Source organism: Nicotiana sylvestris, chromosome 5 (assembly GCF_000393655.2).
Source record: "Nicotiana sylvestris chromosome 5, ASM39365v2, whole genome shotgun sequence".
Lineage (NCBI taxonomy): Eukaryota > Viridiplantae > Streptophyta > Magnoliopsida > Solanales > Solanaceae > Nicotiana > Nicotiana sylvestris.
In genome coordinates this window covers 123528530-123555445 of record NC_091061.1, presented here as the reverse complement: position 1 = coordinate 123555445, position 26916 = coordinate 123528530, and the positions used below count along the sequence as shown (strand labels likewise).

The 26916-nt window shown below is 33.7% G+C and overlaps 3 protein-coding genes across 3 annotated transcripts; all 3 read right to left on the bottom strand.

The window, feature by feature from the left end:
- Positions 1-2313: 2313 nt before the first annotated feature.
- Positions 2314-2685, bottom strand: LOC138869258 (pentatricopeptide repeat-containing protein At4g04370-like). The gene has a single exon (XM_070146860.1). The coding sequence runs from the start codon at positions 2683-2685 to the stop codon at positions 2314-2316; it is 372 nt and encodes a 123-aa protein (XP_070002961.1).
- Positions 2686-2831: 146 nt separating this feature from the next.
- On the bottom strand, positions 2832-5596 carry LOC104236019 (uncharacterized). The gene is made up of 5 exons (XM_070174087.1): positions 4728-5596; positions 4219-4631; positions 3915-4140; positions 3540-3830; positions 2832-3468 (listed from the first exon to the last, which is right to left on the bottom strand). Exons 2-4 carry the CDS (start codon positions 4527-4529, stop codon positions 3783-3785), a joined length of 585 nt encoding a protein of 194 aa, XP_070030188.1. The 5' UTR covers positions 4530-4631; positions 4728-5596; the 3' UTR covers positions 2832-3468; positions 3540-3782.
- Positions 5597-8547: 2951 nt separating this feature from the next.
- LOC104236017 (uncharacterized) lies at positions 8548-17227 on the bottom strand. The gene is made up of 8 exons (XM_009789865.2): positions 17118-17227; positions 16437-16460; positions 16253-16358; positions 16091-16159; positions 15066-15559; positions 9896-10157; positions 8966-9174; positions 8548-8807 (listed from the first exon to the last, which is right to left on the bottom strand). The coding sequence occupies exons 1-8, from the start codon at positions 17120-17122 to the stop codon at positions 8741-8743; spliced, it is 1236 nt and encodes a 411-aa protein (XP_009788167.1). The 5' UTR covers positions 17123-17227; the 3' UTR covers positions 8548-8740.
- Positions 17228-26916: the final 9689 nt, after the last annotated feature.

The following is a 26916-nucleotide window of genomic DNA, read 5'->3' as shown; positions in this document are numbered from 1 at the left end:
ATCATCTGACCATTCCGAATAACCACATGAAGCATCATGTAACACCAAAATACAAATCAAAGGGAAACAATTAGTTAAATTATAAAAAAATTTAAACACCACAAAATTTAATAATAATCATTTACTTCTGGTTTTGGACACTTCTAGAATCTCCGTTCAGGGTTAAAAAGAGTAGTTGAAGTGAAGTGGTTAGCAAATTCCCCACATTGGCACTTCCTCTTGGATGAAGAACTATTTTCTGACATGCCAAATTTTTGGACAATATTTACAGCCTAATAAGATCAAATAACTGATAATGAAAGAAATTGGAGTAGTCCTTTTCCTCTTGGACTCTTTCTTGAAGAACCCTAATTTGGTCTCATTGGTTGAATGAAGGGAATGAGAGACCGATGTGTTTGGGATCTTTTTAATTAAAAGATCGGGTGGGTCGGATAAAATAAGTCGGGTCGGTGGGTCAATTAAAAACTAAGGGGTGGGTTTAGTTCATCCAATAAAAGACTGACACGTGGATATTTTTAGTTTAAACATAGAAGTAGATAGCGGAGGGACATTTTAATTTTTGGGCACAAATGGTGGGGACTTTTTTTAATTGAATAGTATAATGGGGGACACATATGACTTATTTTAGCTAGTAGACGGACATGTATGGCCATTTTCCGTATCTTCTATGTAGGTAAACTTTTTTTTCTCTTTAAAAATGTATTTACACAAACTAAGAAAGTGCAGAGATACGAACATATAGAAAGTTAGTGTGGAATCATCAGTTAGAGGCGCATTAAATGGCATGCCCCTCGATAGGATTTGGAGTAGGGGTATCTTTGATTGGAGCCGTTTCAAGCAAGTATCCACTTCTTTAACCAACTCGTTTACCACAACATTAGGTACCTACACAATTTTGTCAGTTAAATTTGTAAAATGTGTATGCTTTTCTAGCCATATAAGGTTATGATTAGAAAATCATGCACATTTTTTAATTTTGACTAACAAGATTGTGAAGGCACCTAATATAGTAGTGAATCAATTGGCTAAAGAGGCTGTGATATGCTTAAAATGACTACAATTAAAGTTAACCCCTATGCCTAATCCTGGAGGGGACATGCCACTTATTGTGCCACTAACTGTCGAAGAAAGCAATTCCATTCAATATTTTCTTCGGTAATCTCATATCTAATCCTTAGGCATTGTTGGGGTTGAAAATTTTGGATTTTGATGAAGGTCATAGGATCGGGCAATTTTTTGGAAAATTTTGTAGGTCTCATAGTTTTGGACCATATATTATACAGAAAAGCTCCAAATATGCATGTGAACTATGCGAAATAGGACAAATATGCCTGTCGTTATTAGTTTGGCCCAAATATGTCCAAACCATCCAATAGTTGTGCAAATTTGTCATTATTAGACGGAAACCATATTTTCTTTTCTTTTTTTAATTTACTGATACCAAACCCGACCTAAAAACAACCGACCTACCCTAATTCTAAAAGAACCAAAACATATGCTTCAGCTATACTGTATCGCCCAGCCCTGAACAAACTTCCCCACCCCTTTCCCTCTTCCGTCAGTCATCTTCTTCCTTAAATCTTCTTCTTCGGCCGTCCATCTTCTTCCATCTTTAACAACAGGCCATTCATCTTCTTCCTTCAGGAACAACAGGCCATCACTCCTTTAATTTTTCAGGAACAACGGGCGGATTTAAATGTCGGAATATTCGAGTTTTCAAATAGTCATCGAAGGGTGTGTGGATGTGGAGTTGCTGCACTCCATCTCACATCGCGGACTGAAATGAATTCCGTAAGACGCTTTTTCAGGTGTCATCAACAAGAGCTATTATTGTCATCAAGAGCTATTATTGTCATCAACAAATTGAAAAGGAAAAAGGATGCTCTTCTTAAAGAAAGACTTAGAAACAGGGTGGAAAAATTGTTTCTTATATTTTTGGGTTTCATTATTGGATTTGTGGTTAGTTTTATGTTTTGAGGGAAGACTTGAAAATATGATTGTAATTGTTTATGGTTGTAATTGCTTATAGTTATTTTAGTTGTATAATTTAGATGCATTGTATTGTAATGGTTGGATGAAAATGGTTGTAATATGCATTGTATTGTAATTTCTCAGTAGCATTTGTGTTCACTTCATGTGTTGTGTAATTTCTCAACTATTTCGCATCGTTCAGTTCATGTATCTGGTGTTGTGTAATTTCTCAACTTTCTGGAAATTCAAGCAGCATAGTTCAATTCCGGTGTTGTGATGAGGTTTAACTTGTGGTTGTTCTGGAAACTCGCATTGTCCAGGTCACCACATTTGCAGTACATATCAACTAAAGTCGTGCCTAAATGTAATTGAATCAGGTCTTTGATGGTCTATCCTCATTTCATTAAACAGATGCAAGGCCATTGCTAAATGCCCATTCTGAGCATTCCCGGCAACAATTGCATTCCAGGAAACCACATCTCTGCTTTTTATCATATCGAAAACAACAAGTGCTTGCTTCAAATAGCCACACTTTGAATACATGGTGACAAGTGAATTTTGGGCAGGAGTCTCTATGGCAATTCTTTGCATCAACATGTAGCCATGTATAGAAGTTCCTACTTTTAATGAACCTAATTGAGCACAAGCTGCAAGGGCACTTGTTATAGTAGTTTTAGACGATTCAATTCTACTACAAAACATGTATTGTTGCATTCCCCAACATCTAGTATTATGCAAACACACGTGAGATCCACAAACACTGACCACCCAAAATTGAAGAAAAGAAAGAAGCTCTAGTGCCTGAAAAGGTGGCATTCAAAAAAATAACTGGGGGAAAAAACAACTACAAAACAGAGATAATCAATAACCACTGATGTAAACATTCACAAAAATAACCAGTTAACATCTAGTATTATGCTAACATCAACAGCAACACTGCTGAATAACCAATTAAACCAAGATAACATTCACCAAAAAATCAATAGTTTTGTGCATAATAGTCATCCATAAACTAAGTTACTTAAGTTTTTTACAAAAATAACTAGCCAACTTTTGCTAAATTTCAGCATTTGGTACAAGGACTCCTTCCCCATTTGGCTTCATCTTCTTTTTCTTTTTTCTTACTTCAGCTTGGAGCTGGCTAAGTGTAACTGCAGCTTTCCTCTTCCAGGTTGCCTTAGTTGGTGAGTAAGGCAAGTTTGTCGGCATAGAGACTCCATTTTCACCCCAAATAAATTGAATCCTTCTACTCCTAGTTGGTAGTCTTGCTTTCAGCCTTCTTTCCTTAAGTATTGATTGTGACTCAGAGAAGATTTGTGGCCTCAACGGTGGATCTTCCTCATCGCCAATATCTGGATCATAGGCTTGTGATTGTTGTGTTGTGACTTGAGAAGAGTAATCAGATTGTTATGTTTGTGCTTCAGTTTCAAATTCAAATCCCAACCAATCATCTTCAGTACTAAGAGTCGTTGTTGCACCCTCTTCACCATCTTTGCTCTGCCATCCAAAGAATTAGTTAATAAGAATTAGTTGTCATACTTTAAATTTCCATTATAAGTTTGTTTTACCTTGAAACAAGTCCTAGAATTGTGGTTCTCTCCACCACATTTATTGCATGTCATCACTGTTCCTTTCCTTGAATAACTCCACTCCCCCTTCCTCTTGCTTGCTTTATCATGTTCCCTATTTTTCTTTACCTTGGGTCTGTCCACAGTCTTGGCAATTTCAGGTGGATCCATTGCTTGGCTAGGATCAATTTTCCAGAATTTTATACCCCTAACTGGTTGAAACTTGTGCTTGTAAGTCAAGGATTATGCTTCTTTGCTATAGTACCAGTGTATTTGCTCCTTAGGATCACCCTTTCAAAATCAAGAAATAACACTAATTAGATAACTTTGAAAATATGAGCTTAAGTGAGAAAACTAACTTAAAATATTTCATACCCTATCATATATTATAGCTTTGATAGCATGGGGGCAACGGATCCCAGAAAGTTGCCATAATCTACAAGTGCATTTTTTATGTTCAAGATCCAAAGTATGTCTATCATCACCTTGTGTGATTTCATATCCAAAGTCACCATTAAATTCAACCTTGCAATAATGAGCAATTGCCCTATAGTCATTGTAAAGCATCAAAGCACTTGGATTATAGTCACCATTCCATTTTCTGACAAAATAGATACAAGGAGGTAAAATACAAGGAGTGTAAAATAAAAGCAGAACATTCACTATAATTAGCCATTACCTGATTTTATCTTCATTGATAGCCAACAGATTCATAACCTTTATTATAATCTCCTCGAGCATCTTGATAATTGGCATATATCTAGCTTCAAGAATCCATGCATTAAACGACTCGGTGAAATTATTGTCGACCATCATGTTTTTACATTGAGTGTCAAAATATGCTCTACACCAAGACTGTGGAGGATAATGCAGGAGATCTTTGGCAAAAGAAGCATCTTCATCCTCACATAGCTCTCCCATCTTTTTTAGTTGATCTTTGAAATCTTCTTCATAAGTGCTCCAAGCACACCACCACAACAACTTCTTCATATGTCCACTTCTCCACTTCTTCTGGCAATTTGCCTCAATATGTCTTACATAATACCTATGATGAGCTTCAGGAAGTATATTCTACACAGCATCAATTAACCCCTATGATAAAATAGGAACAAATAGTCATAAATAGTAAAATATATAAGTGTATACCAGAGAATAATAGAAATCAGAGATGAAAGTTGTAGTGTTTACCTTTTGCATATCTGAGATGAAAGTCGCTCCTTGTCCATCATTTAGCTCAAGATAAAGCTTCAAACACTCTAAAAACCAACCCCAAGTCCTGAAAGTTTCCTTGTCTACCACGACCCATGTAAGAGGATAAAATTGGTTCATACAATCTTGACCAATAGCCACTAACAACTGACCCTTAAATCTACCTTTAAGAAAGGTACCATCCATCCCAATCAGTGGTCTCAAGCCACTTTTTCACCTATTTTTCAACGCATTGAAGCATATGTACATTATCTTTTCCCTTCTTCAAGAGCATTCTTTAATAAATTGATCACAACATCACCGTCTGAATTAGATTGTCTTACTTCTTGTCCATATGCCTCGAGTTTGTTATAGTCATCAACAAAACTGTCCTCCAACTTCTTAAGAGCCAAACCCTTGGCCCTTTTGAGCTTACTTTTGAACACATTTAAATCAAAACCACTCTCCAACTCAACTTCAACCCTTTTTTATTTACCATTGCACAGAAGTTTACTGCCCTTCTAGCTTCTACAATATCCTTAAATGTCATACCTACCTCTAACTCTTTAAAACGTTCCAAATTATCAGTTACAACCATCTTCTTTTCTTTGACAATACCATCAAGTTCTATAGAATCATCTTCAAAACAATCAGATTCATCAAAGTCACTTCCCCCAAGACTATGTTCACATTCAGAAGCTACATCAATGTCTATAGAATATGTCTCTGTATGATGAGTAATATTTTGAGCAAACACCTTTAAGTCAGACTCATCAACAGCAAAGAAATTAATCACCTTGAAGTCTTTAGAAAACAAGCCCTGAAGAGTCTTCACACCTTCGTCATCAGTTATCAAGTAGTACCTCCCTGAGGGTCCAGTCATTAAAAGCTATTCGACAGAGCTAAACCCTAACGTTTTTGTAAACTCTTCACAAATAAAATCATATTTAACAAGATAAGAGACATAACCAGACAAAGTGTGCACCGACATCTTGTTATATACTATCTCGGGGGAAAAGGCCCAGTTACTCCCATAGTGAAACACCAAATCCACTTTATCAATCATCTTCAATGGACTTCACATATAAAGATATAGAAAAAGGGACAAAGAAGGGACCACATCAGTATATATAAAGTAGTCATATTCAAAACGCAAACCAAAAAACAAATAGCAAATATTGTCAAAGATTTTCAAATTAATGTATTAAAATACAAAAAGCCCCAACCACCCGACAAAACCATCAATCCGCCCAAATTAACTGACTGTATTTTGTTCCTTAGTGTATTAAAATACAAAAAGATATTAGAAACAATATCTCTCTTTAATTAAGTCTAACAAAGCATAGTTTGTCCCTACATATGAAACACACAAGAAAAAACTCGAAATCTCATATATAACACACAAAGAAAGAATAAAGTAGTCATACCTTAGTCAGAAGATAGAAAACCCTAGCTTGTCATACTCAAAGATGGAAACCCTAGACGACCTGTTTAGGAAGAAGATGGACGGTTTAGGAAGAAGAAGAAGAGGGAAGGTGGGTGCACCTGTCTGTTTGGAAAGGGGCGATACAGTGCTGGTTATGTTTTGGGTCTTTTAGAATTAGGGTGGGTTGGGCCGGGTGGGTTGTTTTTAGGTCGGGTTTGGTATCAGTAAATTAAAAAAAGAAAAGAAAATATGGTTTCCGTCTAATAATGGCAATTTGCACAACTGTTGGACGGTTTGGACATATTTGGGCCAAACTAATAACGACGGGCATATTTGTCCTATTTCGCATAATTCACGGGTATATTTGGACCTTTTCCATTTATTATATGCAAAATGGAGAAAATGTAGAGAGAAGAAGTAGATAATGCAATTGTGGGATGAAAATAAAGAAATAAAGTGGGAGTCTTTTATAGTTGCTCTAAGGGTGCATGCCAAAATTAGAAAGAACACAAAAATTATGAAATATGGGAAGCTTGTAAATAACTTCCTATATTATTTTACAATTAGATTTCAAAATTCAAAATTACACCTAACTTAACTTAAAAATCTACCAAAACATGAATTTAATTTTGATTGCATGGCTAAATATTTTCCTTTCTTTATTTGCCCGATCAAAAATGTAAAAACCTTAAATTTGTTTTCTTATCTGCATATGTACTCATTTGTTAACAAACTCATTTCCAACTTAATTTCTAGCTAGCCTAAAATACTAATCTTGTTAGGTTAAATTTTTTGACTCACTATTTCAGTTAACGTGATCGTTTGATTGATTTGTAATGATTGAACTATAAAATATTCACACTCATGCCACGTCGAGATACTACAAGAAAAAAATAACAAAAATCGATTCAATTTATCGTAATCAATTAATTAACATATTGGTTAATTGTAGTCTAAAACACAAAAAAGCTCATTGACTTATCAAATTATCTAACCAAATTGTACTACGTAAAAATGCCAAAGTACATTAACCTCTGGATCTGAATCCCTGCTTATATACTTGATATTGGCCATAATTAACAAGAATATTTTTTAGCCTTGTTTCTTGTTTTTAGTTTTGTTATCATTTTCTTTGTGTTAGAGTAGTCCTTCTACAGCGAATGAATCAGGTTGCAGACTAGTTGGAGGTTTCATAAATGTGGACAGGTTGAGTCTCAATCCCTGCTATTGGTATTGCTAACTGAAGGAAAGCAGATATTACCAATGAGCCTCCCTGATTCATGAAATCCATTCAAATAGTCTTTTGATAGGTGATAATATTTTTGTATAGGTTGGACACCTCACAGGTTTGTCAAATGTATTTTCTTCAGCTCTCTAGGCTATCATTAGGGTTAGTCAAGGGCTATGTTTACATAACAATGCCCTTAACTCGTATGTAACTATCCTTTTGATAGATGAATAGAAAATAGAAAAAGGTATCAAACATCATTGAGTAAAAATCCTAATTTCTTATTCTCATCATCAAATTTTGTATGAGTTAATTGAAAAAGTTTTATTTAATTAATAAAATTTCCTCTCTTTTTTTTGGGTTTTGTTTGTCCAATTTCGATGCCTTATCTTTTTTCCTTAAGGTTTCGCCTTCTTGTTCCCCATTTCTTCTCATTAAAAGTACATCTCATAATCCCATATTATCAAAATGCAAACACAATCTCAGTGCCTGGATTAGTGGTGGCAAAATGAATAAAAGAAAACAGTTTTTCATCTATATTATTTATTAAATATGAGTTGGATAATGAACTTTTTAAAAAATAAATCAAATATGGATAAAAACCATATTATCCATTTAAAAAATGAATAACCAATGGACAACTAATAGGTTTAACTTTTACATTTATAAGTGATCATACTTAAGAAACCATGGATAATAATATGGATATGAATCAGGTCGGATAATTTATTCGTTTTTGTATTACCGGTTTTTATCCGTACCATTATCTAACCCAAGCCGCCCGTTTGCCACCCCTGGCCTGGATGCTTGCTATAAAATTAGTAGAATATTTTTTTTCAAACAGCTTCTTCACTCTCCTCTTTTATACAGCTAAAGCATGATAACCTAACGATGACCAATGACAAATCCAGACAATTCAATAAATAGACAATAATTATTGCCAACATTTTCTCAAGGCAAAATAAGCATGCATAGCAAAATATCCATATTCGCTTTCCACCGTGCTCTTGCAAGAATTTTCTAAAAACAAAACTCAAACTAATAAAATGGTTTTTGAAAGGGTTTTTAAAATATTAAAATGGCATCCGATCTTTCCAGGATATTAATAGAATATTAGATAAGTGGGATCTCCAGGAGTGAAGAGAGAAAAGGGGATGGAAGCAGTGTGAGAATAAAGAAATTAAGATCCAAATGAGAAAAGTCATAACAAATTAGTTAACAACATGAAGGAAACAGATGTAAATTCGTGTGAAAATTTGGAATCCATTATTTTAAATATTTAGGAGGAATAAGTTCTCCAGAAAAATAAAAAGAAAAACTGGAAAGATCATCTCAACTGACACGCAGCATCAGAAGAAATCATTCCTCTTCCTCTGCCTCCTCCAGCCATTTAACAAAGGGATCCAGCGCCTTGACAAGAGCTTGCCTGCCATAATTTAAAATGATATCACATCACAATCCTTTAATATATTAAAAATAGAATATTGCTCAAGGAAGAAAAAATAGATTTGAAAGGAAACTAATTCAATAACAGTTTCATTCCCATAAAAACAGTAAATCAAGAAAAACGTAACAAATGCATACCTGCCCTTGGCGTTAGTTCCCTTGCGGAACCAATGAAGAATGGTGTCTTCTGCTAGCACATCTTGGTCATAGAGGGACCTTATAATTTCTGGGAACAACTTCATCAGTTTAGCATCCTCATAGCACTGAACTTGGACTTTGTATATAAGCTCCAATTCAAGCTTTCCTGTTGTGCAGAATGTATTCAACAGTTGCGCCCATGTTTTCACCTGCAAAAAAAGAGAGAAGAAAAAAGGAAAAGTGGGAACGAGAAGAAATGTGATACAAATACAGAAGTAACTAGACTTCACAAGCGCAAGGGAATTTGTCCCACTCAGCAGAACTGATCAGTCCTTCCGAGGTTGAGTGTTAGAGAAGCCAGAAAAGCATGCAACTATAGACTAATCTAACTTCCGTGTGCTTTCAAATTTAGTTCAACAATTAATCAAACCTTGCAACACTACCACTGTTGATTAAATTAGTCAATGTTTGCCAATAATAGGTAGTCAACTCACATTTGACGGATTTCATTAAAACAAGACAAGTTGCCACAAGTCGTATCTGCTGGATTCATTTAGGAAAGCTAATGGAATACTAAATTCTCGAAAATACAAGAGTAATGAATTAGAAATGCATGCACAAATTAAAAGGAAGACTAAAGGGCCAGCCATGGCTAATTTGGCAGTTGCCTATCTTTATAACTCTGATACTTGTTGAGCAATGCTTCTTTGAGAACATTAACTTCCCAACCAACCCAGTCATCATGCTTACTTCTTAATTGACATTTTAAAAAAAAACTAGAACGATACTTTTATTCCCGGAACACTGGGTAAAGCGACCAGTAAAGAATGAGTTCATTCATAGGTTATTTCCAAATTTTGAGGAAGGCTATCATTAATTCATTATGCATGTTCATTTACCACAATATGCAGCTTTTAAAATGTAAACTACCTGGCGAAGGGCCGAATTAGCATTTTGCTGTTGATTCTTCCCAGACCACTGCACAGCATCCATCAAGACATCCCACAGAATTCTCACAACTTCTATATCTGGCAGTTTAGCATCTTTGACGTGTTGCTTGACAGTTTCTATAACTTCAGAAATATTAGCTTCTTCTGCTATCTGAGTCGTCACAGCAGATTTCATTTCCTTGAGCTTCACCTCAAAAATCTTCTTTTCATTGTACTCGACCAAAGGTATAAGCTCAGCCTTGCTGAAAACAAGAAAGTTTATAACCCGTACATACACCCCACTATTCAAAAAAATCTACTGAAATACCCGCAATCTAAAGGCAATGATCATCTTAGCTTATCCCCATTCTAAAAGCAATGTTCTTAAATTAACTATTATATTACGAAAGCTTGAATACATAAACCTCTAAATACAAGTTCCTCCGAAGGCAACGGAATGATGTACCAATGATAAGCGGTTTGGGTTGACAAATCATTTGTCTAGAGAGGGTCTGGCGATAATAAGTGGATGCTTGTCAACAGTGTTCTTTATAGATGAAATGAAGGACAGGTTTCCATTAAGCATAAACAGTTGTAAATTCCATAATGTAACAAGATTATTACTTCCATATACAAATAAAAATCAGCAATAGTACCCTTGACTGCTTCACAAGCTAACATTTATATCAGATATGTTTTAGTGAAACAAATATTACTTTTACAGGACCTGGTGAACAAGAAACTGAAAGGACGAAGCATCCAGGATAAAAGGCATACTAGCTCACAAAAATAATATGACAGAAAGTGTTGACTCTTAACACGCGGTGGCCTCATTAACTTGATGAGACATCCTTTTTTATTCTCTTTGCTTTCATCAAATGAGAAAGCATCTCAGAGCACATGATGAAATCCTTTGACATTTTAGGCACTACCAGTGATGAAAAAACGCCTGCTTCCTCGCTTTAAGCGAGAAGCGAAGCGGAGCGAGGGGCTGGTCGCTACCCCAACCAAAAGCGGCTCAGGTACACATAAGCGACCGCTTCTCTCTAAAAAGCGAGAAGCGGTGAAGCAGAGCGGAGCGGAAGAAGCGGTCGCTTTTTGAATTAAAAGGCCCAAACGAGTCTTTTTTCAAGTAAAAGACCCAAATCGTTGAGTCTTTTGTTTTAGACACTTCTTCAGCAGCAAACTAGGGTTCTAAACCAGCCTTTTCTTCCTCAAAAAACCAGCGATTTGTTCAAGCAAACTAGGGTTCTTCTTCTTCTTCTTCTTCAACATTACAACAGCAGCTTTCAAGTTTCAACGGGTATGTTTTGCTTTTGCACTTTTTATTTTCATTCTTCTTCTTCTTCTTTTTCTTTCTAAATGTCCAAAAAGCGCCGAAATGCTGGCGAATTTTTTTCAGAAAAATTCTGCCCCGTTTCTGCCCAATTATATATTTTTTATTCTTAGTTCTTATTGTCTTTCTTATGTGTTATGTAGTTGTTATTTTAATGGCACCAAAAGAAGATAGGAAAGACCCGGCTTGGGCTTACTCTGCAAGAGTTAGCGAGACCAACAAGATAGCCATTAGATGTCTTTTTGTGATAAGATTACAAATGGAGGAATCTATCGTCAAAAAGCGCATCTAATCGATGGTGATCCAAATGTCGCATCTTGTCCTAAAGTTCCGGGGCATGTGAAGGAAGAATTGAAAGCATACCTTCAAAAAAAAAGAGTTAAAGACTCAAATGATTCATGAACAAGAACTTTATAATCTTGATGATGATGATGATGAAACAGAAGAAGGTGACGATGCTTCGTCGCTTCCACCAAAATCACAAAAGCGGGGAAGGATGCTTCCACCAATGTCTTCTAGTTGTGGATCTACTGGCAAGACCAAAGGTCCTATGGATTGTTACTTCCTGCAAAAATCTGGAGATAAGGGAGGAAAAAGTAGTAATCCTCAAGTTGATGCCAAAGCGATTTTGAGGGACCGTGCAGTTACTTGCTTTGCCCGGTGGATGTATGATGCAGGTCTTCCTTTTAATTGTGTTAATTATACTGACACTTTTGCTGCTTTTATTGAGGCCGTAGGCCAATATGGTCCAGGAATGAAGTCTCCAACTTATTATGAAGTTAGAGGGCCATATCTAAAAAAGGAGGTGGCAGAGGTGAACAAAATCGTGGAGGAGCACAAAGTAGAATGGAACAAGTTTGGTTGTTCCATTATGATGGATAAGTGGACGGCGAGAAATGGAAAAATGATCATCAATATCTTGGTGAATTCTCCTAAGGGAAGCCTGTTTCTTGAGTCCGTTGATGCAAGTGACTCTTCAACTGATGCAACCAAAATGTACTCCTTGTTCAAGAGTACAATAGACTCTATTGGAGCAGAAAATGTTGTTCAAGTTGTCACGAACAACGCCAGTGAAAATGTTAAAGCTGGTGATTTGATGTCCGTTGGGTACCCGCATATCTATTGGACTCTGTGTGCAGCACATTCCATTAATTTGATCTTCGGTGATATTTTCAAGGAAAGACCCTTCAGTACTGTCTTTAATCAGGCAATTAGAGTGCATTCCTATATTGTTCAAAGGCCTTTATTATTGAACATGATGAAGAGATTCACTAAACAAAAAAGATTGGTGAAACCTGCAAAAACTAGATTTGCTACTGCTTTCTTAACTTTGCATAGGATGTATGAGCAAAAAAGCAATTTGAAGAAGTTTGTTTCAGATGAGTACACTAGCAGTGCCTATGGAAGGGAAGCTCGAGGGAGAGAATCTGCAGATATTATACTTTCTCCTTCATTCTGGAACAATGTGGTTCATGCATTGAAGATTGGTGGTCCTTTAGTTAAAGTGCTTCATTTGGTGGATGGGGAGCAAAAGGCCACCAATGGGCTACTTGTACGAAGCAATTGATCGTGCAAAGGAGGCTATTCAAGCCTCTTTTAGTGATCAAAGAAAATACAAAAGAGCTTTTGAGATCATAGATAAAATGTGGAATAGTAAGCTTCATAGCCCTTTGCATGCAGCTAGACTTGTTTTCAACCCGGAACTATTTTATGACAATAAAGAGAGGATTCTAGGAGATGAACCTTTGTGGAATGGATACTATGAATGCATTGAGAAGTTGATACCCGAAGAATCCGTGCAAGATAAAATCACAAAGCAATTTAGTATTTATAGGAATGCTAAACAACTTTTTGGAAAAAACATAGCCATTACACAAAGAAAGACGAAGTCACCAGGTGAGCGAGTGCTTATATGTTGTTTTATAGTTAATAAGTTATTTCTTTATTAATATTATGTTTTGAAAATTTGTTCTACTTCTACAGTTGAATGGTGGAAGCAATATGGTCATTCCACTCCAGATTTACACAAGTTTGCCATCAAGGTTCTAAGTTTAACATGTAGCTCGTCCGGTTGTGAAAAGAATTGGAGCGTGTTTGAGCATGTAAGAACTAATAAGAAAGATTTAGTATATTGAGATGATTAAATTATATCTCAATTGTCCTAATCTTACTAATTACTTATTATTTGCAGATTCATACCAAAAAGAGGAACAAACTAACCTTGAAACGTCTCAATGATCTAGTCTTCATTAAGTACAACAGAACATTGAGGCGTCGTTACAACACTCGCAATGTAATTGATCCAACTAGTTTGGACAACATCGATGATGCTAATGAATGGCTATTTGGAGTCCCGGAAGATCATGCAGATGAAGAAGTATTTGAGGATATTTCTGATATCACTTGGGGTGATGTTGCGGAGGCGCGTGGAATTGGGAAGAAGATTTATGGTTTGAGGGGGAGTACCTCAACTTCAAGTTTACAGAGGAAGGGAAAACAGACAGCTACTTTGTCCCTAGTTGATGAATAAGATGAAGTTGAAGAAGATGACGAGCAATATAATAATGATAGTGGAATACAAGAATTTGACAATCTTGTAGAAGAATAGGATGCTCATTTTGTGCTTTAATTGATGCTACTCTTGACAATCTTGTAGAAGAATAGGATGCTCATTTTGTGCTTTAATTGATGCTACTCTTTAGTTTTTTAATTTAAGTATTGAACATTTGCTTCCAATTACATGTGTTGTCTATGCAGTATTTATTTTAATTTTTTTTTTAAAATTCCGCTTCACTTCAAAAAAGCGGGCGCTTCGCTTCTCGCTTTTCGTGAAATAGGGGTTGTCGCTTTTCCTAGCTTCACGCTATTCACAACACTGGGCACTACGAACTGGATTACAACTTAAAGCAACTAGAATTTCCTCCATAGCACCCAACCAAAGAAAAGAAAGCAAAAAGCACACTACAAGAATTGATCACTTAGCTTAAATCTTAGCTTCTCAAATCCTAGACAAAACACCTGAAGGTGCCCAAGCTCTGTCATTATTCACTCCCCCAACACCCCAATTTTCTTTTGTTTGTCCCAAAAAGTCACCTTTCTTTAAGTGGAAACCCCTAATATTACATTCCATTTGGTTCTTAATGAGATGCCCATATATGAGTTCGCATGATTTTTTGTGGACCCCAACAAGAAAGTCTTAGTATTTTGTGTATATTTGGCTTAATTTGTCAGAAGTCCTTTCTTTCTCAAACACCCTGCTTGGTTGAATGGTGCCAAACAAACTGGACAAAGGGACTATGAAAAATAAATGCTCCACTGCCAGAAGAAAACAAAAACATTCAGAGGGCAGTGACTATGATGTGCTTAAAAAAATATGGCATCCTTTCTAATGAGAAAAAGAAACTTTGTGTGCATAAGAATAAATAATAGAACGGGAGCACATATATTTTTATAGGAAGAGAAGTACTAAACAACCTTCAAGAAACATCATCATGAACTTCTTCCGTCGGCCAGGATTAAAGAGAACATCTTAATTTCACAACAAATACTTACTATTACCATCCTAGGAAACCACATCAAAGTTATACGATCAAAAGGTCTCCAATTATTGCAACCTACATATTATTTCTAAAGCACAGCTCCAAAGTGAAAACTACAACAATCACTATACTTTGAAAAACCCCAATAAGTCATAACAACATACCTAATGGTACTACAATGTAAATAACACAATAAAGTGGTATTCAATTAACAGCGGTGACATTGATGACGACAAATTAAATTACCAATCTCCTCTCTAGAATCTCAAGTTATTGTTAAAGGGAAAATTACTCACGTGAAATGCTCAGAGACAGCTTCAGGTGTCCGCTTTGCCGAAGGGAAGAACTCCAAGAGATTACCTTCCATTTTACCCCGCTTAAGGATTGAGATCAAATCATCAAGACTGTTGTCAACCAAATATTCTTTAAAGAAGTCTGTGATAAATGAGAGGACTAGCCCTTTGGCAACAAGGTTATCTTTGAGCAATGGCTGGAAAACCGTTTCTGGCGGGAGGCCAGAAAGCTTCTGGGAAAAGGCAAGGGCTGTAAAAATTGCCAACTTCTTCCTCTCATTTTCCTCAAAGAACTCCAAACATTGCAACATTCTCCGCATAACATTTTCAAGATTCTTTATAAGAAACGGTTTTCTCCTCAATATCTTCTGCACGTAGATTACAGATGGCAAAATGACTTCACGTCTAGGTTCACACTCAATTACAGAGTAAGGGTGGCGGTCCCCTTCATCAGGTTTAATTGTTCCAGGTTGTGTACGGCCCCCTGTGAAGATAACCTGTGTCGAACCACACAGCAAATTGGAAGCATAAATGACGCAGCAATGAGTAGAAACGAAAGAACATATTGACATGTTATCCAATTAATATTTTTGATTGTTAAATTAAAAAATGCAAGCTTTTACAATATTGACAAGTTATTCCAATTAAAGCATAAAACTCTCGTCATTGTTAAAATTTTAAACAAATGGAAGCAACACTAGAATACTAATCTATCAAAAAGGAAATATCATAAAACTTTCAGTATAATAGAATAGCACATGACGAGTTTATAATCTAACTCAAATGATTAAAGCTATGGTATCAGGACACAGGAAAATAGCACAAACATTGAAAACAAAAGAAGTAGTCATGCAAGGAAAATAGACCTAAATAAAGAAACTAAAAACTATATAATTCAATCTTAGAACGCTAATAAATAAATGTACTTTCTTTCCACCTTCAGTAATTCCTATCCATATGCACCTTAACAATAGTCCAATAAATATACTTCAAGAATGATAATTTTAGGGGAAATATAAAAGAGTTACCTCAAAAAGGGTGTCACCGTATCTTGAGAAGTTAAGGTCTGTAGACTCAATGCTCTTGGCAACAAGTTCCTGTGCATCATAAAACATATAACAAAGATTGAATGCAAGTAACAATAGGATATCAAAAGAAATATGGAAAAGCAAATTGAATAATAGCATTACCAAATCACCAGCATTATCCAAATAAATCTGGACCACTGCATCCGCAAATGCTGCAGGGTCCAGAGGCGCTGCAATATTCCGTTTGCGGGTCTTAATCCGCGTACCACTGCAATGACAACAATAATCAATAAAAATAGTAGAATAAACTAACGTTAAGTACTATGAGAGGATGAACAAGGCTTACCCAAGAGTGGGTTTCTCCTTTGAGCTTTAATTCCACAAAACAAAAAAAAGAAAGACAAAAAATCAGTATTATTACAACCACACAAATGATCAAACAGTTGATATTTTAAACTCTACAAGTATCACAAAAACCATAACCAGTACTACGAAATACACAAACAAAAAATGAAGAATAAAACAAGGCAAAGCTTGCTTTTTGGTTGGTACGTAAAATAAAACCACCAAAAAAATGCACATAAAAATCAAATTTTGGCTTTAGACCAGCATAAGAGCTGAAACAAACAATTACTAAAAGAAAAAAGAGTATGCACTGTAATCATACATCATTTATATGTAGCATAAACGCATAGACGTAACAAATAAAGATAAATACCTCGAACTTTTCACATCAAAGAAGCAGCATGTCCCTAAGTTTTTTCAGTTTAAAATTAAAAAAAAAAAAAAAAAAAACAAGGCAGCTAAGCCTAACAATTAACACAATACCTACATAGTTTCGGATTAAACAGACCAATTTAAGAGACATTCTGAAGAAAAAAACATACAAAGAGAGAGAGAGAGAGAGAGAATGCTAGTAGATCCTAGATCCAAAATGATAGCAACAGAGAAGAAAAACGAAGTTCCATAGGAAATGAGCAGATCCAAAAATAATAGTTACTTAGTACATAAGAAAAACTAAAAATACCTCATAAACAAGACAAGGGGAATCGAAGAAGATGCAGAGACTCTCTGCGCTTTGCGATGAGAGAAGAAAATTTAGAGAGGTGTAAGAAAGGAAAGAGAATAAGTTCTCCTGAAGCCACTGCTCAGATATTCATTTTATAATACTATAGAAAGATAGGAAATTACCTTCTTTCTTTCATAAAATAACAAAAATACCCTTATATTTGAGGTAGGTTTAAGATAATCTTAAGTAGTATATTTTTTAGCTTCTATAAATGTGCTAAAAATGAAATGTATTTTATCTCGTGATTATTTAAAGAATTTTAATAGTTATGTTTTACAATTAAAAAATATTGTATAATTTTCAATAAACATATTCTGCCTATGTCGTACAGGGAAAATTCTATCGTGCAAGTTTAAGTTTGATCCTTTATTTTCATACGAAAATATTTTCTTGGTTGCTTAAATTATTTCACAACTATAATTATTTCATGTGTTAATTTTTCTAATATTTACTTATTTAGGATTTTAAAATCAATTTTATTTATCGAATATATATTATTTGAACCATGCCAGAAGTCTTAATATATAAAAATTTAATCATTTTTTACAGGTGATTTCCTTAAGAAAATATTTAATTTATTTTGATAAATTACTATTTTTCAATAATTTGTTCTTCTTATATATAAATATATTTATTAATTGACACGGCACACACGTAAACGCACATACACTAAAATTAATATTTTGTAATTGTCTGAAATCACTCTATAATAATTAATTTTGAGCAAAAAAATGAGTGGGAAATAACTATTAAATACTCTCCCTCGAAAATTTAATTTTGGACTTCTCATTTTTTTAGAACAAATATACGAGATTTGAGATGTGGGAAAATTTAGCTCTTTGAATTTGCACTGTTCAAATTGTATTGTCTCTTTATGCTAGCATGGTTGTACTTTACCGACATTAATTGGAATACTCTCTTCATCTATTTTGCAGAAATATTCCTTTATCTTCCTCCGTTTCAATTTATACGAACTTGTTTGATTTAACACGGAATTTAAGAAAAAAGAGAAACTTTTGGACTTGTAGTATAAATTGAGTCACACATATTTTGTATGGCTATAAATCGTTGCATAAGGTAAATTGTTTCCAAATATGAGAAGGGGTCATTCTTTTTAGCATGAACCAAAAAGGAAATAAGTTCACGTAAATTGAAACAAATGGAGTATATTTTAAAAGATTAACACAGTTTTTTATTTGGAACTTACTTAACCTCAATGTTTTATTTTTTGGCGAAGGACCAAATACACCCATGTACTATGAGAAAATGTTTAAATATACTCTTCATTATAGTTTGGGTCCAAATATACTCCCTATGTAATAATATTGATTCAAATATACCCCTCTTCTGTTAAATTTGTCCAACATGAACATCTAACCATACGTGGAACTAATATTTGATGAGGTGGATGCCACATGGCATGCCACCTCAGCGCCTCTAATCCATATATAAAAGAATTAAATTTGAAATACAATATTTTTCATAATAGCAGTAATGGTGGCAATAGTTGTGGAGGGAAAAAAATTTAGTGGTGGAAAAAAGTAAAAGGGAGGGTAAAATAGGTTAGGGGCACTGAGTTGGCAAGCCATGTGGCATCCACCTCATCAAATGTTTGTGCATGTAAGATTGGATGTCCAATTTAGACAAACTTAATAGAGAAGGGGTATATTTGAGCCAATAGTATAACGACAAGGATATATTTGGACTCAGAATATAACGAGGAGTACATTTAAACCTTTTCTGATAGTACACGAGCATATTTGGCCCTTTTCCATTTATTTTTTCTTATTAATTGACTTGTTATTTATTAGCACTCCACTTGATATAATCGCTGATTTTTATTAGCAGAGATAAACATAAAATGAATTCATCAAGCTCTTATCATCTCTCACTTGATTGTTTGCAATAAGTTTAATTTTGATATTTGTTATTCCTTCTGTCCGATTTATGTTGACATTTTTCGCTTATCAAAACTTAATTTGAATAATCTTTAACGCTAAATTGGATTAGATCAACTCATTATTTTAAAATTAAAATTTAGATATTCAAAAATTATATGAAAAATATTATAAGTTACGAAAAATATATATTTTAAATTGTTGGTCAAAGTTCGCATAGTTTGATTCTCGAGAAGAAAATGTTATATAAAATTGGGACAAAAGAAATATATATTAAGGGGTCATTTGATACAAGGGATAAGGATAATAATCTCAAAATAGAATTAAATTTTATTTATCTCATGTTTTGTTATAGGTATTAGTTAATTTAGGGATAAATTTTGCACTAAAATAGCGCCCATATAAAATATAAAATAATTAATTCTATGGGATATCCTTATTTTATTCCACTATTGTACCTCTAAGGAATACAAATTGAAATTGTGGGAGATGAGTAATGAAGGGCTCACATGGGGAGATACCCTTCAATCCCTTGGTCTCTTAAATTTTACGGAAAAGGACTAAATGTGTCCCTTTACTATGATAAATTAGTTATAAGTATACTATTCGAAGGTTTTTGTCCCTACCGTTACCTGTTTAAAAATATGTACCCCTCCATCTAACGGTCAACTTGGACGCCATCTATTTATCGGAGTCATAATGAGATGCTTTTGAAGACTCCAGAACCAACTGAGCTCCATCATCACCGCTAACAAAGAGCCACCGGACAAAAATAGAGGCGGCAATCAACTCACAATCCCAACAAAAATTCATTAAAAAAACTCAACAAACCCCGATCAAAATTACTACTCCAGTAAACATGCAAGACAAAGGCTCCTCTATTTGCTCGACTTTAACTTTCAATGAACTTCTGGGCAAATTTTTAGATATATCAAATCAAATTGGTCTAAGCCATTGGAATTTTAAACTCCAAGACCCATTTCCACTGATCTATATAAAATTTTGGAATAATTTTTCTGTATGATTGAGTGGGTTTTCCAGCTATTAGGTTCATTGGTGCTTTAAGAGTTGACAAAAATTAAAATAAGGTGAGAAGGTAAGAAGAAAGGAAGAAAGAAAAGTAAAAAGGGAAGAGAGAGGAGGGGAATAGGGGGACGAAGAATACTAGGCGAGAAAGGAGGAGGGTAAGGAGAGGAGAGGGGTTTCTGAGGTGTTGTTCAGGTTCGGGGCTGGACCGCGAGTGGATTTGGATCTAAGAGGAAACATAATTTAGGTGTTTAAAATGTAGCCACATGTCTATCAAAATGGGTAACCATATGGACAAAAACCTTCGAATAGTATAATGGAGGCTACTTATAACTAATTTATGGTAGTAGAGGGACACATCTAGCCATTTTCCGTAAATTTTATGTTTTTTTTTTAATTCTGTAAATAAAAAGATTGACGATTTACTAAAAAAGATGTCAAAAAGGTATACTATATAATTAAAATTGGCAAAATACATCATTTACCCCTTGACCTTGAGGCCAAATCCCTCTTACACACGTTTTCAATACGGGCAACCTTTTACACACTTAACATTTTCAAAGTGTCTCTAAGACACACCTATTCGGCGCTTGACCACTTTGTTCCCAGCAAGTGTATGCCACACACCATTAATATCATGGCACATGTCATAAACTTTAAAAAAATTACATTTAAAAATATCCATCTTCTTAAATAAAATAGAAAAACTTCATCCTTCTTAATCTACCCAAGGCACCATTTTAGCCAAAATCCATCTCTCAAAATGGTTATCAGCTTTACGAATTAAAAACTAGATTTTGTGGAACTGATTAACCAACATTGAGCAATTTATTTGTAGGAACTTTCTTTCTCTAAACTTTCCGAATCAGTTTTCTAGAAAAAAAACTAATTTAATTTGGAGTTGGAAAATTCCAATTTCAATCACCTGCTCATCATTTGAAGTTTTTTCATTTAACTCCTTAATACCTTAACATTCAAAGTTGTGATTTTGAACTTTAATTTGCTACATTGATAGTGCTTGAAAATTAGAACAATGGGAATTGTGATGAAGAATTTGAAATGGGTTTTATTGAATTAGTGGCAAAATAGTAGCTTTTTTTTCCTTTGTGGTTTATGGGTTTTAATTTTGAATCGGCGGAAATGAAAAAGATTTATGGTGTAGCACAGATTGAGGTAGGTGATATTGGACGACGACAATGGAGGATGGCGGCGGAGCAGCGATGAAGGGATGGTGAAGATGGAGGCCCAAAAACTTTTTAAAAAAATAAATTTAAGATTGATTAAAAAATTGATGAAAAAAGAAGATAGATAAAAAAAATAAAAAAATGAAAAGAATTGAACACGTGGCGTCAATTTATAGCTCCATACACAAAAAAGTTAATACTCACTCGCTTTTATTGGGTGTAAATCACGTAATGTCAGGTGAGCAAATATTGTATGTTTTTGACACACTTTTAAAAGGTTATGTATGCAAAAAAATACTTGTATTAAAGGAGTGTGTCATAGGGATTTGACCTCAAGATCAGGGGTAAACTATGTATTATGCCAATTAAAATTTGCATTTTCCAAAAAGAAGATTAAATCAATAAATAAAGTGTTCCGCGGCAACCGTGCCGAAAGTTTGGGGAAAGTAGGTGGGCTTTTGCAAAAGCTCAACAATTGTCACGTTGGGCTTTTGTAAATGTGGAGGAGTGAGGGTCCACTTGATAATAACAAGGAACAGAAGAGATAAATCTTTGGAAAATATCAGTTATGTCTATTTATAACTTATAAGTAATTTATTATAAAATATTATTAATATTAGTCAAATAGTTATTTGTAGTCAAAAAAGGTTAAATTTTTACTTTCTTTTGTGTGGGTGTTATTAAAATAGATTTGGTACATCTTAAGAAGCTTGAATCTCAATTTTGGGATAATTTGGTGGAGTTTTGAGATGGTTTGAATTGAAAATTCAAAGTAAATGATGAACATGAAAAAATAATAGGTGTATCACATATGTATCATATTTGAATCAAATATGTATGTATATCCATGTATACCTGCGTGTGAGATACATGCGTGATACATGTGTTGCAGAAACAAAATTTTAAACCCGATTTTTACTACGAATTTTGATATCAAATCAGTCCAAATTACCTCCAATCTTCTCTAAAATTTGTATATTGACTCATCTATATGTTTTCAATTAATCTCAACCATACCCATTGAAAAAATATCTTTTTTGCTTAAATTTTTGGAATCTTGTATATATATATATATATATTTTGTATTTTGTCATCTTATTTGTTACTTCATCCATGAAATTTTCTTTCCGTCTTGCATCTAATGTTGCTAATCACGCTTAAAATATGAAAGAAGATCTTTGTGTGTGATTCTTGGAGAGAAAGAACCTTATTTCTTTGGATTTTCAATTTTTCTATGTATTTGACTAGTTTTGGTAAGTTTATGATTAATGGCTAGATGTTGGTAAGTTAAGACCTTTTTGGGACATTTCTGTAAGATTCCTTAAATCTTTGGCAAAGATTACTTTTAGCCCGCGATCAAAATTATTGTGATTTTTTTTGTTCTTATACAATATTTGAAACTTTTGTATCAAATTTATCCTAATTTTGAATAGGAATTTTTACCTCATATAGCAAAGGTTGATACCTTATTTATTTTAAATAAATACCCTTTTAAAAAATTATATTCTATAGATACCTTTTGATTTTTATAGCCAAATATCTATTTATGGTTACCTCCTACTCTTAAGCCATAAAATACTCTTTGTCTTATTTTTCTCTCCCATTCTTTCAGATTTTTCTCCACCCTTTCTCCGTCAACGCCAGTATTTCTCCCTCAACCGCCATGGAAATCCATATCAAAACTTCAATCATAGACAATGTACTCTTCCTTCTTCATCCAAAAACCATATCAAAACACTGAAATTTTTGAATAATTTATCTAAACTGAAGACGATGCCGAGAAAAGGAATGAGAACTCTTAATTGGTTTTCTCCCGAACATTCAACAACTTATAGTCCTTCTCCGTCTACTTCTCAATTTTCTTCCCCTTCGCATTTCGGATTTTCACCTTCTCGGCCGAGTTTTTCAGAAGCGGTGATAGATCGAACTCTGGAAATGGCGAGAAGACCCGTTTTAGCCGCTTTGTTGTAGGTTGCTTGAATAGATCCATTAGTGTTTTAGGGTTTTTCATTGTAATTCAATGTATCTCGTTGTATTCCATGTATTTCATTGTATTCACTGCCTTTTTTCATTGTATTTCAATGTATCCCGCTGTATTATATGTATTTCATTAATTCATTGTCTCACTATATGCCATGAATGTATTCATATATTTTTTTTAATTAATATAATTTATGTATTCAGATGTATTATATAATTTTTCTGAAGATTGCTATGTTTTTGGGGTATTTTTCTGTTGATAATCTTTTTTATTACTGAAAATACAAAATTTGTGTGTTATAATTGAGTTTGTTGAGTTATATTAGGAGTCTATTATGTTAATTGATTCACTTTCCGTTTTAAAAATAGTGTAATCCCCTATTTCACGTTGTGAATACAGTCGAATACAGTTTAATACAATAATCTGTCCAACTGTAATCCCCTGTTTCACTCCATGAATACAGTCGAATACACTCGAATACAACAATTGATTAGCTGGACTTCCCTGATTCGCGCCTATTTTTGCTACTGTATTCATGAATACAATAGCTTAAATACATCAAATACATCTTATAACCACACAAAATGTATCTATAATCCGTAATATAGCAAATGGTATCTATAGATGGCTAATTACTACCAAAAGATAGTGCTTTATGAAAATTTCTCTTTTGAATATTATCCACCCAAAACAAGGATTGACTATAATTTATATACAATCCATTATTGGTGTCTTAAATTAGGGGATTCACTTACGCATTTTTCTTTTTTCTCTCCTCTCTTCTTTCCCTATTCTCTGTCGCTTCTCTCACGTACAATCCATTATTAATGGCTTAAATTAAGGGGTCGTTTGGTTGGAATACGATTTATACCGGTATAAGTTATGCCGGTATAAGTTATATTAGGATAAGTTATGTTGGGATTAGTTATGCTAGGATTGTTGTTTATTCATTGTTTGGTATGTTGTATTAAGAATGACAATTGCATAATTTCTAAGAAGAAGGTATAAGTTATATTGGTGCTAATTACCTCACCTTCTATAAGGTATAAGTTATCCTGGTGTTAAAATTAATACCGGAATAACTTACCTGGAAACCAAATAGAGTATTGAGGTGGTATTAAATTTTTATATCATCCTTAACCTTCTTATACCTCATACCAAACGACCCCTAAGAAATTTAGTTACACTCTTTTCCTTTTTTTCTCTCCTCTCCTCTTTTCAACAGTGCCTTAACTGTCCATCCTCAATGCTCGAACAACTAATAATATCGATCACTCTGCTAGTCTTATAGCCTGTTTGGCCAAGCTCGAGAAATCAACTTATTTTGAGAAGTGCTTTTGAAAAAAGTACTTTTGGAGAGAATCAGTTTGTGTTTGGCTAATCAGTCTGAAAATCACTTTTGAGAAATAATTTGTGTTTGGCCAAGCTTTTTAGAAAGTGCTTTTAAGTGTCAAATTACGAATAAGGACATGAATAGATTTACTTAATAATTAATATTATAAGTAAATAAATAATATCAAAATTTTGTTATTACATGCAATAATTAAAAAAATTCATTTTATTTAAGTAAAATATGAAAATAAAATTAAAAAGTACTTAATTCTTTTAATATAAGTTAAATATATTAAAATTCCTTCAACAAATATAAAAGCATTCACCCCTAAAGACACTATATATTAGAAAGTTTCCTAAAAATAAGAAGAAATATTTATAAATTAATATCCTAAGTATTAGGTTTAAGGGTTATTTTGGTATATACTATATTTTGTTAAGGGTATTTTAGGTAAGAAGAAAAGCCAAAACTGCTTCTACTTTTGGAAAGAATCTACTTTTTTCTGTTTCTGCTTCTTCCCAAAGGCACTTTTTTTCCAAATAAGCTTGGCCAAACACCTCAAATTAAGAAAAAAGTGCTTTTGAGAAAAAAAATATTTTTTTGTCTTTAGAAACTTGGCCAAACAGGCTATTAGTTCACATTACAGGACGTCACCATTGAAAAGATGGTTACTGTTCTAGTTTTGTGGATCTTTGTGAGTCGACGCAATTCTACTTATACTCTTTATTGGTTAGTGCTTGCTCCCTAAAAATTGACTAATTATTAAGTTAATGAGTTGTTGTGTAATTATTGGATATTATTACGCTTAAATTACGGATTCATAATTTCATATGCAAAAATATGGATATAAATTAGAACCAGCTTTCGTGTCAAGCCAATTTGCAAACGTTAGAAATTTGATATATCTACAACAATATAATATAAACTAAAAATAAATTTTATACAACTAATTATATAATATACAACTTATTTATAATTCATACACAACTTTCATACATTATTTTTATCCAGTTAAATACAACTACAACATCATACAACTTAAATATAATTTTCGTATAAATTTTATACAATATGTCTTTTTTATGTATTTTGTATGTGGTGTGTTCTTGTTTCTCTTTGAAATTCCAATGAAAGCATCTCTTAATACAATTTTGATACATATCAATAACTTTATGTAAAAAGATAATATTTATAACTTAAATACAAATTTCATAAAACGATTCATACATTATACAACTATTTTTCGACTTTCATACAATATTCAAATAAAAAATATTCCATCCGTTTCAATTTATGTGAACATATTTCCTTTTTAGTCTGTGCCAAAAAGAATGACCTCTTTCCCTATTTGGAAATAATTTACCTTTATGCAATGATTTATAGCCACACAAAATATATGTGCTTCATTTTACACCACAAATTCAAAAGTCTTCTCTTTTTCCTTAAACTCCGTGCCCAGTCAAATGAGTTCACATAAATTGAAACGGATGGAGTATATAATTATAATAAAATACAACTTAAATAATTACATACAACTTTAATACAATTTTGTAAGTAATTGTGCATCATATCTTCTTCTTCTTCTTCTTCTTCTTCTTCTTCTTCTTCTTCTTCTTCTTCTTCTTCTTCTTTCAATATGAAATTAAGCAAAAATCAAGTCTAATCTTTACTAAATACCCTCAAAATTGAGATATAAACTCCAAAGAATATTCTCAATTGTTTGCAACAACATTAATCCAAATAAATAATATTTTTGAAAAACCCAAATTCGAATTCAAAAGCTTCGAAACTTTTTAATGGTTGTCAATGGTGGAGAGTCAAACACCTGCAGAATTTATTGATTGATAATTTTAATTCGAACACCAATTGTGCAACATGAAAAATTGCTAAGTTAAAACTCTATATTAAAACAATTGAAATTCATTGATGAAAGAGAGGATAAAAAGCAGAGTATGAAGGAATAAAAGTTGGGGAAAGAATAGAGAAGGCGAGACGAGAGAGAGAGAGAGAGACACTACAAGAATTCAGCCTTCTTGTGGCGACCAAAGTCACTGCAAAGTCTATGAAAGTCGCTGCTAAAACGTATTAGTGGCGACTTTCGTATTGCTGCAAGTACAACCGTAACTAAATGTTATTTGCGGCGATATTTACGCGTCGCCACAAAAACTATCCCCATTTGTGGCGATCTGGTCGCCACAAAAAGTATACAAATACGCTACAAAAAATAATTTCACTAGAATAAATTTTAATTGGGTCGCCACTGTATGTGAGCTTTAGCTGCAACTATCAACGCTACAAATAATATAAGTTTACTGGCAACTTTTTATCGCCACAA

Bases quoted from the DNA above. Each gene is read 5' to 3' on its own strand.
- LOC138869258 (XM_070146860.1), bottom strand. From the start codon at position 2,685: ATGCAACAATACATGTTTTGTAGTAGAATTGAATCGTCTAAAACTACT.
- LOC104236019 (XM_070174087.1), bottom strand. From the start codon at position 4,529: ATGAAGAAGTTGTTGTGGTGGTGTGCTTGGAGCACTTATGAAGAAGAT. The intron at 4,141-4,218 runs GTAATGGCTAAT...CTATTTTGTCAG, and splicing joins ATCAATGAAGATAAAATCAG to AAAATGGAATGGTGACTATA. The intron at 3,831-3,914 runs GTATGAAATATT...TGATTTTGAAAG, and splicing joins AAGCTATAATATATGATAGG to GGTGATCCTAAGGAGCAAAT.
- LOC104236017 (XM_009789865.2), bottom strand. The intron at 16,359-16,436 runs GTAAGCCTTGTT...TTGTCATTGCAG, and splicing joins AAGGAGAAACCCACTCTTGG to TGGTACGCGGATTAAGACCC. The intron at 16,160-16,252 runs GTAATGCTATTA...TATGATGCACAG, and splicing joins TGGATAATGCTGGTGATTTG to GAACTTGTTGCCAAGAGCAT.